Source organism: Callorhinchus milii, unplaced genomic scaffold (assembly GCF_018977255.1).
Source record: "Callorhinchus milii isolate IMCB2004 unplaced genomic scaffold, IMCB_Cmil_1.0 Scaffold2, whole genome shotgun sequence".
In the NCBI taxonomy this organism is placed as follows: Eukaryota; Metazoa; Chordata; class Chondrichthyes; order Chimaeriformes; family Callorhinchidae; genus Callorhinchus; species Callorhinchus milii.
In genome coordinates, this window is record NW_024704743.1 from 52965478 (window position 1) to 52983476 (window position 17999).

The 17999-nt window shown below is 39.1% G+C and overlaps 1 protein-coding gene across 5 annotated transcripts in view; it reads right to left on the minus strand.

Annotated features, from left to right (window-relative positions):
- Positions 1-131: 131 nt before the first annotated feature.
- Positions 132-17999, minus strand: part of pals2b (protein associated with LIN7 2, MAGUK family member b) — a 78012-nt gene continuing 60144 nt past the window's right edge. For all 5 annotated transcript variants that reach the window (XM_007903119.2, XM_007903133.2, XM_042346891.1 and 2 more), the window contains exons 5-13: positions 16535-16687; positions 15409-15636; positions 13429-13560; positions 9149-9248; positions 8687-8755; positions 7682-7843; positions 6892-7094; positions 3616-3744; positions 132-3127 (exon numbers count right to left, since the gene is read on the minus strand). In XM_007903119.2, the coding sequence (XP_007901310.1) occupies positions 2951-3127; positions 3616-3744; positions 6892-7094; positions 7682-7843; positions 8687-8755; positions 9149-9248; positions 13429-13560; positions 15409-15636; positions 16535-16687 (1353 nt within the window). In that variant the 3' untranslated portion in view covers positions 132-2950. The remainder of the gene's footprint in view (positions 3128-3615; positions 3745-6891; positions 7095-7681; positions 7844-8686; positions 8756-9148; positions 9249-13428; positions 13561-15408; positions 15637-16534; positions 16688-17999) is intronic.

Below are 17999 nucleotides of genomic sequence, written 5' to 3' on the forward strand. Positions count from 1 at the left end.
AAATACCTTGTCACCATAATGTTCAATGTCCAACCCTATCCTAAAAAATAAACTACATTATTAAAAAGAGATCTGATCTGTACTGGTGATGGTGGTTGTGAGGGGAATTAATTAAGACAGAACACAAGACGTCCAGTAAAATATAAAAAGATTTTACATTTTAGGTTGTAAATAACATCATTCTACAAATATTATGCACCATGATTAACACAGAAAACCCATCCATAACATAATGGCTAACAACGCAGTGACAGAATTCTTTTATCATACATTTCAAAAATAACTAGCTAAAACTGACAACACCCATATAACTCACAATCACACAGTCAAAATGTATTAATACCAAACTAAAAACAAAAATCACATAACGAAAATACAATTACTGGAATTTCTGAAATACTAAAATAGTTCTCTTGTTTATGTAAACTTTCTCAAAAGAGTGAAAGCTTGTAGTTTCCTTCTTTCACTAATGTTTCAGTTCAAATATCTAAAGATCTAGCAATGGCAATAAGTTATAACAGCTTGTATAGCAACAGCTTATGTACAAAGGTTTAATTTTATAGGAAATCTTCATTTGTAAAAAAAAAACAAATCAATCTGATCTGGTGTAGGACAGTTGTAATACAACTAGTAATATCAAGGACATGTGGTAGGGCCTTGGGACGTCCTCCCGATGTGAAAGGCGCTGTATAAATGCAATTTGTTGTGATTGTATAGAACACAAGATTGCTGAAAAGCTGGACTCAATTACAGGGATGCACATCCTTACAACACTATGCATAGCCTTCACTTTGATCAAAAAATTCTAAGATGCCAGTACAGTCGAACAGAAACAAAGTAGAATGAGAACAAAACTGCAGTCTACTCCACTTAGTGCAGAATATTTCAGATACTGAAACCAACCACTATACACAGTCAATTGGTTTGCATAAATAGTATTTTTATTCTTTGTGTGAATGTTGTCTCAAGTTGAAGGAAAACAGTACATAAAGGATGTAAATTTGTTCTGTACTCCCAGCATGAGCAATGCCAAACATCAGGTCTGCCACAGATTTCTGAATATTAGAGAAATACTTTATTCTGCAACACCATCTATCATTTTGGAGCACTCTCAGTAAATTAGTCTGGCACTAGTGGAACTACCAAAAATCATTTCAACCACAGCACTAGAAGCCTTCAATTGCACCTTTCCTCCTATGATGCAATGAGGTTCAAGGGGAATGAACAATCCTAATCTCCATGAATTTGTTTTTAAAAATATTAAGTGGGTTGAGTGAAGACAGATATGAGTAAATTGCAAATATAGGCAGATTGAAAGCTCTGCCTCATCAATCAGATACGTCTATCACAGTCTGTAGGATGTGGCATTTGAAGAAAAAAATTACTGTAGTATGTAAATGGAAATTCAGGTATCGGAAGAATCAGCAATTGCAGCTCTCCTGTCACATTAAGGAGTTGAGATGAATGTCACAGAGTGTAATAGAAGCTGTGGAGCCCCAGATTATCACACGTTTGGGATCTGCTGGAATAAATGGAAGATCGGGTTGATAAGGAAAAGTAAAGATGGAAAGAGATGACCCTCATAGAATTTAAGTAGTCTTAGAATAAGGCAAACAATGGAAAGTACAGCATAAGTGTTGGGGTTAGGCTGGTAGAAATGCTCGGTCTCTTGCACCACATATTGCAGCCAAAGGGAACCTTGGACCACGTGAAATAAAACAATCTGGTGATGGAAAGCGGCAATGTTTGTGATAATCAAGATTGTCTTCAATCCCCATACACTAACGTGAAATGCTCTGCCTCTCACAGAGATTAAAAAATGTTATCAAACTTCATCATATGGTCAGTCACAATACCCAGGCAAGCAAAATGCAACTGATCAGGCAGGCTCTATCTGGGATTAATGTTAGTCTCCTCTACTGATGGGCAGAGCAGAGGTTGTGAGTATATCAATGAACATCCATCTCACCTCCAAGCTCGAGTCCAGCACAGAGGATCAAGAAATGGGATTTAGATTGAACAAGGCTTAATTTTAAAACTGCTTTGATTAGATTCATACATGTCTGCTCTACAATTTATGAACAGTACAAAGAATTACAGCCAGTTGTGACTTGGCTGGTTTTCAGAACAGCTGGAACTGCTTCAGACTACTATCTTACACTGTGAGGAACTCGAGTTGTTCAATTTTGCAGGGATTATCCAAAACCTAATTCAATGATAGAACACAACTAGAACAAAAATAATTAAAATGTCCTGGAATAAAGCAAAACCAAGTGTAAGTATGGGTTGGTGGTGCCTTCTAACATTAAGTGTACAATGGTCTCAAATGTGTGTTGGTTTGTCAAGAACAATATTCGCTTGAGGAATAGACTGAAGTTTTGTTTGTTACCATTCTAAACAGTGTGACCATGCCAATCCTCTTATGTAAAAATCAAATTTCATTTTGTCTGCATCTACGACAAACACATCAGTTTACGCATCTCCCGATGCAAATCTTCAGTGGCTGTATCATTAAAAGGCCAATACATGTAACAGAGCTTAAATTAACACAGGAATTTTGTTTTAAACCAACTTCAGTATCAAAATTTGAGAAAACATTTTACTTTTCATCAAAAAAATCTCACAATTCAGAATATATGCCGGTAAATTAGACAGATATGTGAAGACAGAATTAAAAAAAAAAGTTTTTCCATGCAACTGGTTTTCCTTCACGTGATATGCATGGGTAGAAAGACCATTTGTAAAAAGTTAGAAAAATTAAAATAAATTACATTTATAAGAACACTTCCCTTCAGTTATTTATAAAAAAAGCCAAAATAATGTAGTATAAACAGAACCTAAAAGAATATAAAGGCGTGAGATATCCAGCCTCTGTATCTAATGTGTTCTGCAAAACTTGACATTGGATTCATTAGTTATTCACACAAAAATTTAATCTTCAATTTATCCATCAGTAGACCCAGTTAACTGGGACCCACTGTGGCTCTGTAAATAGTTTCTCTATCGCAGTCTGCAGCTTTTCGAAAGCTTTGTCTAAGTTATCATTGACAATGGTCAAATCAAAGTAGTGGCTGTATGCTCGCTCAATCCGAGCACTTTCATCAACTGTTTTTTTCAAGTCCGTGTCCTATAAACAAAGGGAGAAAGAAAGCAAGGTTACATCACTAATATCTGCCTGTGAAGCTTGAGTTCTCAACAGAAACACATTTACCAACACACATTTGCAAAATTAACAGGACTGTCAAGATACAGAGGAAAAGGACAGACAAGCAGGGAGAGATATGATCACAGAGGAGAAGGGAAGTAACATGGGAGATAAAACCTAGAGAAGCCAGGAACTAAGGTTGGGTTAAGAAAATAAATTTCAGTGCTCTCAAGACTAAAACACTGGTTTTAACAGATAATGCCAAAATTGGTGTTATCTGTTAAACTGATAATGCTGTAGGTGGTAATTGGCACAGAGGATTGTGTCGTGGCATTAGTACTAGAGCTGAACAATTTGTTGCGATAAATGTAAATCGAGCACATTGAAGTATTCTATAAATCAGTTGATAGGCATTTTAAAACTTAAAATGTTTAAAATTCTAAATGACTATAAATGTAAGTATCTCTTACTGTCAGAAGCTTAGTTGTGATTCCAGCATCAATGACAGCTTTGTGCATGGCACGTAGTGTTTCTAATTCCGGAGCAGCAACAAACACAATATATGGCATAAATTCAGCTGTCTTCAGTATCTTCAGTGCCTGGTGGTAACAGAGATAATAAGGTAGTGAACATTGGCATTATGACACCCAGCTTTTGGAGCTTTTCTAACACATTTAAACCAAAATACATAAAGCACAGAATGAGAACACACCACATAGCCCATTAAATCAGTTTCTTCCACTCTCGTGGACTCAGTTCAGTCTCTGATGAGACTTCTGCAACATTTCTCTCTCACCTTTTAAAAAGCAAATCTGACAAAAATGCAGCATATCTAACATTACATTCAAGACATTTGATTAAACGCCTAACTTGATATTTTGTGTACATTCACCTTTTGGAAAAACATTCCATTAGTACTTTATGTAGATGTAAATGCAGCTCCTCCAGAGAACCCCATGTACATCACACCAACTCTAGAGAACCTCTCTCTCAAGACAGTGTTGTAAGGTGCCAGGGACACTCGGGTTTCCTGAGGTGCACTTTTTGAGCCTCACTGTCAAGTCTCATGAATGAAAAATGAACATTAAAGAAGGTACTGCAGGCCTGCCAGCTTTGTAAATTGTAACCCTACCCCAGTCAGTATCTTCAGAGGAGCACAAAATGGGGGAAGGAGGAGAGAAAAATTAAATCTTTCAGGTATCGTTATTTCTGAATCAAGGGAAAGGGAGCAGAAAATAATATTTTTTGCAAAATAAAATCAGCAGCTCTAAAAACTTATTTAATCACAAAAAACATTATTTAATATTTGAAATTCAAGACCAATTCTTAGTTCTTATTTTTCCATAACAAACTGGGAAGGTTGTCTAACTCGTACAGACTCCAAGGGACGTGGGCCAGATTTACTGAGCTCAGCATGAAGAGCATGAATATATTTTGGCAAAGATCATACTCCAGCCTGTCTAACTAAATCTCTTTTCTCAGACAGGAAACTTCATCCTACATCAAGGCTGTTTTTTTCCTTGTGAACTTTGAAAATAAATCGAAGAATTAGTCCTATAGGAAAACCATTTAAAGTGTCAAATTTGATGCATCTCCTTCCCTATCTAAAGCTCCCAACCCCTAGCATGTCCACTCCCAGTCTCTGCCACATTCCTCAATAATCCCATGTCCCTGGTGAAACTTACTACCAGCTCCCTGGATACTCTCAACCCAGTTCCCAAGGACCCAATGTTGGCCAATCTCAAACTTGTTCCTGGAACTGTACTTCCACTTACCTGCCTTCCAAGAGTTAGTTACGTTTAGCAACTCCCCCCAAAATACTTGCCGTGCTGCTTTCCTCTTTACTGTTATACCCTTCTTAAAAAACATCCCTTTTTGACCATGCCACTGGTTAATGTTCTTAAATAATCCTTCCTTTTGTCTATGCTCAGTGGTTCATATAAGGGCACTTCAGAAGTTCATTATGTGTTAAAAGACACTATGTAAGCTGCTGTTGTCTAGATTCTTGCACCAGATGGACAATGCAAAACTTACTCCTTTCAACTTAATTTAGTTCCTTCATATTTGCTTAAACATTCTCATCTATTGGTACTTCTCTTAATTCTCCTCCTCTATTACCATTCAGGTTTCACAAGCTCTTCAGATCTCAAAAGAAATGCTCATCTCCTCCATTCCTAATGTGGTCTCCAAGGCACTCAGTTTCACCTTTCACGTCAAACATTTTCCCCTCAACAACTCTTAAAAGATCCAAGTCCATGCAGGAATTAAATAGCGTCTCCGTATCTAGAGAAGCTCTGCCAATGTTCTCTCGCACTGCTGGACAGAAAACAAGTAAACAATTCGCATCCGACAGGTGTTCTTCCTCAGAACTTCCCTTCACTGTATCGTTCTCTCCATTCAACATAAACCCTTTTACCCTCCTGGGAAATGGGGGAATGTAAAAGTGGGGGCTCTGGGGCTGCCTTCAGGGTGATGTGTCTGGCAATGTAATATTGGAATCGAGTCGATCCTCTGTGGTGATCAAGCACAGATTAGTCTGGTTCCTGAGCCAAGCACATGGGTCTCTCTGCCATACTCCAAAAACACGAGTTTCTGTGGGTGTCAGACACCAGGCTGACCAAAAAACAACCCTTTCTTGTCTTTCTCTAGGTTTTTAACACGTCTATAATGATTACTCTTTTGAACACGTATCTTGCTCCTCCAAAGCTTGAGGTACGATGGAACTCCTTGCCTGTAAAATACAGCCACTACACATTACAATAAATCCTGTGAAGGTCTTTGAGACATCCTCCTGATGTGAAAGATCGTTTATCAAATATAAAGATTATCATTATTATTTTATTATTAATATTTTATGGCTATTATCTCAACTTCCCTTCTTCCTACACCTACAGGATTTAAGATCACAAGCTAGGTATCACCCTACAGTATTTTTTCCTGTCTTTTGGTTTTAACCTTGGGGGTTGATTACATCATGGTACGCAGCCCTTCATTTAACCTTTTCGCTCACACAAAAAATTGTACAATTCTTATTTTTAAATTCATGAGGTGATGCAGGCATTGCAGTTAGCAGACTTCATCAGTCATTCAATTTAACTTGCGCCTTCAACCTTCCCTGCAAATATTGATCCAAGTGTGTATTGTATAATTTGAAGTTACGGTTTGAAGGGAGGCATCAGCTATGGCAGTCAGTACAGAAAAGATATTACGAGAAGTTAATATCTTGAAGCCAGGACTCGTCAGAAATTGATATCCTGAAAAAGAGGGTGTTAAATTCAAACATGTATTGAAAAAAGTAAGTCAAGCCCACAGGCTAATTAAAGACAGGTACAGTCTCATTCTCTCATTGACTCGAATTATTCTATCATTGGCTAGAAAAGCACAAGAACCATATGGATGAGAAAGCAAATGAGAAAGAGCTAAAGATAGCAAAGTTATATATGGAGAATGCCCTTTTATTTGAAAGATGGATGTTCCTTTGAGGCACTGGGCTTGGTTTAGGCTAATATCTGTGCCAGACAGTGATCTTCAAGGTCACAAATAGAAAACTAGTTAGCACAAAACAGTTTTTGAAGGCATTGAGGCAGAGGAATAAAGAAAAGCACATAAAAATACATCAAAAGATTTAGCTTCTAAAGAAAACGGAAATTATTATAATACGCTAATTGTAGGTTTAAAGTATCTAATTTTGGCATTGTGCGATTAAATAAGATCATTATTAATTATATCTTGCTCTGACATCATACCTGTGGGTTAATATCCAAAATGCACATCCTTCTTGTGCTAACAACTTCATGGATTGAGTCAATTTTTGTCCCATACAGATTTCCCTCGTACTCTCCATGTTCCAGGTATCTGCTGGCTTTAATGTCTGCTTCCATTTCTGTGCGTGATACAAATCTGTACGCATGGCCATCCAGTTCATCATCTCTTGGCTTTCTTGAGGTAACTGTAGGGAATTAGGGGAGAAAACACACAGATGTTGTAAGCTCCAAGTCAGAGCGACACAGTGGGAAGAATGTCAAGTTAGACTATACGAGTTACAAGTCACGATATGAAATAATCTTCTGACTCAAAAGATGAGAGTTCTCCCAACTGAGCCAGGCAGGCTAAAGCATCATTCCAATGAAACAGAAAAGGATTGAAATTCTACAGGTTCTGTTTCAAATGTAATATCCTTACAGTAAGTATATTATGTCACGAGTAGATTGTTCCTTGTGGAAATCATTAACTCACCACATTACCATGAGAGGGCTAACTAAGGCAGACGTCAGTCAATATCCCAATGGTGACTAGCGGGTGGGAAGTGGGAGAGGGAAAGAAACCTTTGGTCTCGATTCCATATCTCTTAGAAGTCGCCTTCACTGCAGCATTTGCATAGGCTGTGAGACGGCATCTCAATTGTACTCTTGACTCACAAATGCACAAGACACAGGAAGAGCCAAGAAACGGCAAAGAAAGGCAGTGAAGGTGCGAGTCTTACCCTCAAACACGAACCGGGAATTCTGCTGACAAGCTATGAAGAAAGTAACTCACAAGGGACTGTTGTTCCAAATCGAATGGGATTCATCACAATGAGTCGGTTTTTTAAACTCCGCCGCCCTACACCTTGAGCTCCTATTAACACCAGGGTCTTCCTCTGAAAAGGGGGCATCCTGGCTACTTCCTCATAGATCAGGATTTCATGTCGATCAAATTCTTGATGCAAAAACAGAAAAATATGAAAAACAGAAGCATTTTTCACAGGCTGAAAGATCTACACTATCAAGTTACAAAAACCACCTTAACTGAGCAGAAGTGAGTTCACTTGAATCAAAGTGAAGCAACGTAATAATAGGTCACTTATATCTCAAAATATTGGTTCAGATTTACTAACACACGGAACATAATGCATAAATATTGGCATATTGACCAACATTTTAAAAAGGCTCAAACAAACCACTTTAAGGACTATGTTCAATTGAAAGTACTTTAAAAACACTTGACCACGTTATTAGAAGAAATAAAACACATAGGGCAACCCTGTTATATAATAGTGTTTTGGGTCCATAAAATTAGCCCTTGTGCTACAATAGAATGGCCAAAAAAAAACTGACCACCGGTCTCGCTTCTAGTTATCAGATCACAACTGAAGTCACTTACAATTTGCACAAGATGCTGATCAATAGACCTCTTTCCTGAGTATTCTAGCCCTAGAAACGTTTGCAAGAGCAGTCAAAACTAATCGCCAAGCTTCCTGTGCACAGGAAGCGCACCTCAACTTCCGCACCCAAAGGTCCCCGGGACACCCGTGTTATAAGTGGACTTGTACGGACCCACTATAATGTGTGGTCTGAGTTTTTGACCCAAACCACTATTATAATGGGGTCACCCTATGTAGAAAAGATGGGAGTTCCCAGTGTTAGTAAAACACAGGGAAGAAACTGCATTCTGGATACTATCTATCCTAGTCCCTGAACAGACCTACAGTATCTGTATTCAGTTTCTAAGCTTCACGTCGAAGGTAACTGGAGAGATAAGATACTGAAACTACTTCTTTACCTGCATTTTTTGTAGTGAGATACATCATCTTTTTCTTCTTTTTACCAGTAATTGTTCCACAGAATGGTCCTGGTCAGAGATTAAAAGACAAGACTCAGAACAAGGAATTAATCTTTAAAACACTGCAACTGATAATTTGCGTGTGATGTTCGTTTCTTTGTACCACATGCAATCATGACACAACTTACCAAAGCAACAACCAACAATAATCTGCAGCAAAAGAATCAGACTAGAGACAATGGGGGAATAGGGATTTATTATGTCCCATATGTATATAATGTGTTTCAAAAATAGATTTACAATTGTTCAAATAATCTCCCACTCTGTCATATGTTATGAAAAGCCTATTTCCCAATTAAATACAGTGGAAATTTACTGTAAAAAGTGCCATGCTTCCCATTATAGCCATCATTACCTTTTGTTGTGCCATACAAATCTCTAAACAAAACATAGAAGACGTACCTGAAAGGTCCCAGTCCCGTTTAACAAACGCTTTCCTCTTTTCTTCCAGCATCTGACTGGGAATGAGGCCTGCACTTCCTCCTCCCTTCAAATTATAAGCCTGAAATTAAACACAACTACTCCAATTAGCTCTCAATAGTCATAAACTGAGCACAAACGTTCCAAGTCAGCATGTATCTGTCTAAAAAAAACTATCAAGCTGTATTATTGAGGGAAGGGTTTGTGGAGCAGACTTTTAATTCCAATGTTAAAAAAGGCACAAAGCTACTAAAGAGGCAAATTGTCATGGAAGAGGCCACTAAGTATGTTCTGGGCGTAATTTTTCGAAATCAAGAATTTTCATGATATCAATTTTATTTTGACAGTAGTGAAAGATGAAAGTTCCACATTATATTAGCACTTTATTTCAGATGACCAACAATAAGTATACAGTGTTGGATTACCATTTGAGAACAATGTAAAATACAGTATATGAACATATTTCACTGTCAAATGCTGAATACAGTTCCATTTCCATGTACAACCAAATGACGAAAACAAGGTTATTAAATGGTTAAAGAGCTAGTATCTCAGTGTTTCACACAACCATGAGGGAGATGGTTTAGATTAGTTATTTATTCATTGATGAAAAAAGAGAAAACGTGTTCAAGATTCCATGCAGAACTTTCTGATATATTTCTCAGACAGGGACCACAAGTGGTAAAACTATTTCCAGACAACCATCGAAACAGATCTTGTTGCTCATCTCCTTCCACCCCACTCACCAAAAAAACACATCTTCAACAATCCATTGCAAATATTTCAGTTCAATGTGAGCTGCAATATTCACACTGCTCACTGGTCTCCCTGACTCCTCCATTCCCAAGCTGCAGCTCATATAAACCCCCACCTCCTGCACTCCCAAAGGATCAATTTCAAGGTATGCACCTCTTCACCTACAAATCCATTCACTTCCTGGCAACTCCATATTTCTCTGATCTTCTCCTACCCTACTCCATTGCTCACCTCCTTCTCTCTGCTAACTTGGGCTTGCTGTATGTCCCCACCTTCCCCATGTCACCAATGGTAGCTGAGCTTTCAGTTCTCACACCTCTACCCTCTGGAACTCCTTCCCTCTACCACTCCATTTCATTCCCTCTCTTTCAGTCTTTAAATCCTGCCTCAAATCCTACCTCTTTGAATACACTATAGCCACCTCTACACCCCTCTTACTCAACATTCAACCCCTGTCCCTCTAAAGTGCTGCAAGACCGTACCCTATGTGAAGGACGCTATATAAATGCAAGCTGTTATAATAATGTTTCTCAATCTACTCTTTTATTTGTTTTTAAACAACGGCTTTCATTTCTTGCATCTATAGAATTTTATTCCTCCTCTACAAAAAAGAAATTAAAAAAAACAAAAAGATATGAAATGCAGCCTACTCTGTATACTGACTGAAACAATTGCCAAGAAAAACCTTCAGGCTGATAGGGTGTTGAACCAGATGGAAGCTTCCAAAATTAGCACTAGATGTGGGCAATAGGTTTGAAGAATTCAAAGCTGATTTCATGTGATCTTTGGAGAAAGGAAGCATTTTATTTGTGAGGAGTAATAAATTTGATGAAATTAGTTAATGCTTTCACAAAGTAAGGAAACTTGCCCAGGTCAAAACCTTGGGCAAGTTTCCTTACTCCACACGCCTGATAATAATCCCTCCAGAAAACAAAACAATAATAAAAATTGGTCACTTCAATCCACGACTGCTTGTGGGACACTGCTGTGCACAATTGACTGCCACGTTTCGCCCACAACTATATACAGTCAATTCACTTTACAGTATATTCTGTGAAGCGCTTTGAGACGTCTCGAAGATGTGAAAAGCGCTATATCAAATGTAAGGATTATTATTATTAAAAATGATGAACACCAATGGCTTCCGATGGGAAATTACTGAAATTTTAATAATTGTTACATTTGATATCGCAAGTATAAAATCAAATGTTTGAAAGCGCTTCAGAGCTTTTCTGTAAAGTGTCCTTGTAGGCAAACATGGCAGGTGTTTGCATACGGTAATGTCCAATAAACAGCCATGAAGTGAATGAACAACTCATTGGTCAGGACACCAGGAGCAACTCCACTTCTCTTTTGAATAAGGTCATGGAACCTTTAATGTTGCCCTGAACAGACGGACATCTTATCCAAACGACAGCACCTCAAACAATGTAGCACTCCCTCAGCACTAGACAAGTGGGTCGGCTGCACTACAAAAGTCCTAACAATGGGAGAAACTCGCTTCTTTTTTCGAATAATGCCATGGGATCTTTAACGTCTACTTGAACAAGAAAATGGGGCCTTGGTTTAATGTCTCATCCAAAGGACAGCATCTCCAACAATGCAGCACACCCCCACACTGCATTGGAGTGTTAATCTTAGACTATATGAGTTCCAAGTACTGACAACCTTCTAAATCAGAGGCAAGAGTGCTAGCAACTGAGCCAGACTGATGCACGTAATTCCAATTTCTTCCACTTGATTTACTACTTGCATTGAATCGGCTAGGAAACCAGGCAATTTTTACTTCAACGTTTTTCTTTTCTAAATAAATTTCATCTTTCTGAAGAAATTTGAGCAATTGTGCATAACTGCTAATAAATTATCAGTGGGCATGCAATAAATTAAAATCACCATTGGAGGGCACTAGAAGCACTCCCTCATCAAGATTTCCCTCTTTAGTTCCCAATATTTAAAAATCCCCCGGAAATTTTCAGATTAAATCTATAAGGAAAAAAACGAAGAAAAAAACTTTATTTAAAAAAAATACAGTAGAATATACTAGAAACAAAGAGAGCAACAGAACCAAAATGTCAGATAAAAAAGATCACAAGAAATTATGCAAATATGTACAAATGTCAATATGTGTGTGTGTGAAAATGTCAATATGGTGCAGTGGGTCAAGGCCGCTTGTATGTCCTCTCTCTCACTCTGTGGACAAGGTCAGGGAAAGCTGCTCAACACAGAAATAAATTTACAGGAACTGTGCAAGAGGAGGCAAGCAATATGCAAAAAAAAAACAGAAATATCAGATGTTCTAAAAGTAGAAAAGTACCTGGTGCAGACAAGATCTACTGTACCAACAAGTCTTAAAAACAAAATGCGGATGGAATTTACAGATGTTATAACTGCCATTTTTGCAAATTCAGTATAATTCCAGGAACTGACTGATCTAAAACCATTACCTTATTTGAAACAGAACCTGAAAATTAGATTATTGGCTGTAGGAATCCACCTTTTTTGAAAATTTTGAGCAGTAAAACTGCTGTCGAGATACAGTAAAACTCACATAAGTCTTATCTTTCTAATTCGTATAAGTCGTAGATTCACCCGAGTCCCATTCAGTTTCCTATAAATTGATTTCTTTGCACAAGTCGTATTAATCATCTCCTAACCCTTAACGCCACTCCCCTAGCCTCCATTACTCTCGCACTTACCAGCTGCGTTGAATCACAGAAAATGACATCCTGACCCCTCGATGCATGTGAACTAACCGCTGGGCTGCATTAAATTGTGGGAAGCATAGTCTTGACCCATCAGCACATGCGAGATTACCGACTGCAGTGACGAACTACCTCATTCGCCCTTAACAGCTGCAATGAATTACGCATGTGCAGTGTAGGTTATTGATTAATCGGATTTTATACGATTCATACAGTTTGCCTGAAACTCGGACTTCTTGTAAGTCATGTGTAGTCCTGTAGCTCAGTGTTTAGAGCACTCGCCTTGCAAGAGAGAGGACCTGGGTTCGACTCCCAGCAGGGCGAAACCTTGGGCAAGTTTCTTTACTCCATATGCCTCTGTTTACCTTGCAGTAAGTAGGAACCCAGTTGTTATTCAATTGGCAGATCGCTTTTCCGAGGGTAATAATCCCTTCAAATAAATAATTAAATAAAAAGATAATAATTTGGTCACTCAATCCACGACTTTTTGTCGGATACTGCTGTGCACGATTGGTTGCCATGTTTCACCGAAAACATATACAGTCACTTCACTTTACAGCATATTCTGTGAAGCGCTTTGAGACGTCTGGAAGATGTGAAAAGCCCTATATCAAATGCAAGGATTATTATTACTTTACAGTACATTCTGTGAAGCGCTTTGAGACATCTCAAAGATGTAATAAGGCGCTATATCAAATGGAAGGATTATTATCATTAAATATGATGGTCCCAACTGATATGACTTATGTGAGTTTTACTGTTTATGGGGGGGAAAAAACCACAACGTAACAAAACTGCACCAACCTGCCACCAGTTGAAGTCTTCTCGATTCACAATCTGAAGGATATCACCTCTGGAAAATTTCAATCCTGCATCTTTGCAAGGGATCAAGCTGTCATTGGCTGGATTGTAATCATAGTGGCATTTCACAAACACCTGCAACAGATCGGAATACTTTGCAGTGAAGCTTTGGCAGAGAAAGGATTATTATACACAGTAGAAGGCAATTGAGATCTTAACTTCAACCCATAATTTCAGAGTCATTACACTTAGTATTGAATTTCATAATTAGCTCCTTGTAAATCAACATTTAGTGCCAATACTTTTTCTTTAGTTACAACAGTGCAGCATTCATCACAGTCACATACTGACTGCCACAGATGGATTACAGTATTTCCCAAGTTGCTACCCAAGAGCGATTTCTGAGACTGCTATGTTATTGCAATATAATCTGTGGCTGAGATTCATCAAAGCCAACAGAAAGAGTTAAATATTTTAGCACCAGTGCTGCTGTATTTTCTTTGCTAGTAGAGCAGTTTGAATCCCAGCCTTTGCTGAGCACTGGTGTCAAATTCTTTATACAAGGAAAGTTACTCCAATTTTGCTTGGTCCTGCCTGGTTCTACACAATACATTTGCAAAGCGACTTTCACGTCAGGAGGACATCCCAAGGCGCTGAACAGTCAGGGATTAGGACCTATACTGTGAAGTGCAGGAACTGTATACTTTCTGGGCGAAACGCGGCAGCCAATTGCACACGGCAGTCAGGAATTGAGTCACCAAATTTTTTTTATTATTATGGCGGGTGGAGGTGAAATACCATCTTATTAACCGTACTTGGCAACTTGTACAAATCAGTGGTTTTAGGATATTTTACTCTTATCTGCAGTTATTCCTTAACAAAGGTCAGAAGTATTTTCTGAGAGCATTACCCTTTTCATAATAGATGTACAAAAGGAGAAGAATTCAATGGACTGCAAATCACAAGCAAGCAATCTTATTTTAAGAGGTATTATGTAATCCTTAGTACAAGTTACACCTCAGAAACATAAAGTGAGATTCTTTCCTCACCCAATATCCAAAGGTACACTTTCTAGTAAGGCTCAATGAACAGCATTTAGAAACAATGACCTTGACCAATGACTCCCCCTCCTTCACTGAGTGGATTGTTCAGAGTCTCTACCATGTCTATCACTGAAATATCCTGACATGGTCAAAATGCAGACTGTCAGAATGCTAACCTACAGAGAATTGTAGTTCGCATGCTGAACAGCTTTATAAATGAAGTGATGGCTCCTAGATGACTCATTGGATACATGCACCACTGAAAGCCACCAGGGAGACTTGATTGAACTTTTAAGAAGAACGTCAAGGTTAAAAGTACAACGTTAACGTACTCCTTTATGGCCACTCCCTGAAATAATTGTGGTCCTAGTCATCAACCACTCAATTCATCATCAGAACATAATATTCCCTACAGCAAATCTAAACCACTAGTCCAACAGCAGAAAGGCCAAGTCTCCTAAAATGCATAAACTCGAGTTAAGTAACAGGTGCATAGATTGAGCAGGGTTTAGAAATTTACACTTGAACTCAAAAGCTCAAATGTTGTGTCACATGATCAACGTATCCACTTGTAGTCAATATGTCCAGAATTTTTTTTCATTTAAATCTGCACCCAATTCCGTGTTAGAAGCAATTTCAACAGCTCAACTGGCAGTGAAGAACAACCAAGTATCTAGCTTTCATTGGACTGGGAAGTGTGCTAGCAGTTACTCAAATATTCAGCACTAAACAGGAATCGGACAAAAGCATAAGCTACAACTATTGAATTCAACTGGAGATTCAATTCAATAGATTCAACAGAAAAGGGCACTTGCTTTACTGTATACATGCTTTCACTCAAATAGCTAAAAATTCTGGTAGTCCAAAGTAATCAGATTAATCACTACACAATAATCCAATTCCATACTCCTTTTCTTCTTTTCAGCGGTAATACTCTTACCTGCTGTGGTAAAGGTGTTTCCTTGTAGCTGGGTAAGATTTTGAATGTGATTCCACCACTGCTATTCTTCAAAGTTTCTTGAAGTGCCTTGGGGTCAGGACCCACTTCACTCCCATTTACCTCTTTAATGATATCACCAACGTGGAGGAGACCTTGACGGTCAATCACGCCACCGTAGAGAATCCTTGCGATGACCAGCTCATTATTCTCCACCCTGAAGGTAACCCCCTGGATGAAACAAGGAAGAAGTTAGTTTTTTTTGTTAAGTATCAACACTAGGAATCAGAAAACATGCAACCACTTACTTTTGCGCACAAAAGATATTTTTCAAGAAATGGTCACACTTAAAGACCCCAAAATGTATCAAGAAAGGCAGCAATTCAACATCACCTCTCTATATGAACACACAGTTCATACAGAATTCATATCATTTATGATAGAAAGCGTTAATGTTTTTGTCCCATTCCATGTGATCAAAAGTGGCTAAACCAGCTTTACTTTCTGTACAGCAGCCAAACTTCAGGTTAATTCTTCTGACACAAAGAGCTAATCATGGAACAAATAAATAATATCTCTTCAATGTGATGGTGATTGAAATAGTCCACCACTGTTTGGAGGGATACCCCAAATTCAATATATAATCCCTATTTAGGGGATTTGTTGACATGGCAGTCAGCCACATCACATAATAGGGATTAAAACATCCACTGTATTTGTACTAATCCCCATTAAAACCAAACACAAATATTTAAAAACAAATTAACAACGAATAAACTAAATACTGGAGTGAGACTGAGTAGACTAGTGAAACACTTTGAAGCAATATCACCACACTTCATTCACAGAATAAGCTTGATCTTCCAATTGCACTTCTCTCATTGAGTTCATAAGTTTGTAGGGAGTGAAGTAAAAAAACTCAGAACTTCACCCAACAAGCAATTCCACCAACACTGATTTGCTCCAAAGGAGAGCCATTTGCAGAACAATATAATATATTACAGAGCTCCACAGAGGTGCTATCAAAAAATATAGAATATTTACCTGAAGAATGATCTTCTTTCCAAAGATTTTCACAAATGATCACATCCAAATGCCAATTAATAACAACATGGGGAAAAAAACTTACCAAAGGCTCCATAGCTTTTTTCTGAATTCCAATCATCCGAATAGCGTCTCCAGATGCCGTTTGGTTGTTCAGGAAATCATTTAATACGTTAGGGCTAGGAGGTGGTGTTTCATAACACTTTGATGCAACCAAATCATGGGCTTCCAACAGGGACTACAAAACAGTCAAATACAATCTATCAGGTACTGGATGCAAAGATCCCACTGTGTTCTACACCCACAGCATAAATCTACATAAACCTCTCTCAGGTTTGCTCTCAGTTTCTGTGGAACAGTGTGAGACATAATAATAATCCTATAATCCTTGCATTTGATATAGCGCTTTTCACGTCGGTAGGACGTCCCAAAGCGCTTCACAGAACACACTGTAAAGTGAATTGACTATATATTTGTGGGCGAACGCGGCAGCCAATTGCGCACAGCAATGTCCCACAAACAATCGTAGATTGAAAATGACCAATTTTATTATTGTTTTGGGTTTTTGGAGGGATTATTATTAGGCGTGTGGAGTAAGGAAACTTGCCCAAGGTTTCGCCCTGCCTGGAATTGAACTCAGGTCTCTCGCTTGCAAAGCGAGTGCTCTAACCACTGAGCTACAGGACATGTTCTGAGGAGAGGGGGAGCAGGCGCTTTGGGGCACTAGCTGCATCCTCGTCCGTCCCCCACAAAAAAAATAGGAGCTGGAGGTCGGGGTCAGGTAGGGTGGAGGGCAGGGGGGGAAGGAGGATGATCGAAGGCACGGTCAAAGAGGAGGGTCTTGAAGGTGGCAAGGGAGGGGGTGAGGCAGAGGGACTGTGGGATGGAGTTCCAGAGGGTGGAGGCAGCATGGCAGAAGCTCCGCCTGCCAATGGTGGACCGAGCGAGGAGGGTGACATGAAGCAGGTTGGAGCTGCTGAGCGAAGGGAGAGAGCAGGATGGTAGGGGGTTAGGAGGTCGCAGAGGTAGGGAGGGGAACAAGACCATGGAGAGCTTTGAAGGTGAGGACCAGGATCTTGAACTGTATCCTCTGTGTGATGGGAAGCCAGTGGAGTCGGGCGAGGATGGGGGTGATAGGGTCGTGGAGCTGCAGAGTTCAGGATGATCTGCAGCCTGTGGAGGGAGGCCAACAAGCAGGGAGTATGCCCAGTCAAGCCTGGATGTCTCGGCGGTTGTCACAATAGTCAAAACAGCTACTACATGGCTGGCTGAGGGCGAGCTTTTCCCAGGCAAGGTTGCAATGGGGAGTTTTGCGCAATGGGCCGCTGAGCGAGTGTTTGCTGAGTGACTCCTGGTTGGCTGAGTGGTGCAGATAAGTTTGTTCCAATGATATATATATATATATCTATATATTATACTTATTGGTTTATATAGAATTTGACTTTATGTGAGTGCTGAAATAAAGCGGGGGGCTGTTATTCATGTTCTGCGTGGGAAGGGGCCGGGATATTGACAGCATGATGATATAAGCCAGGGTCTCATCAGTACAC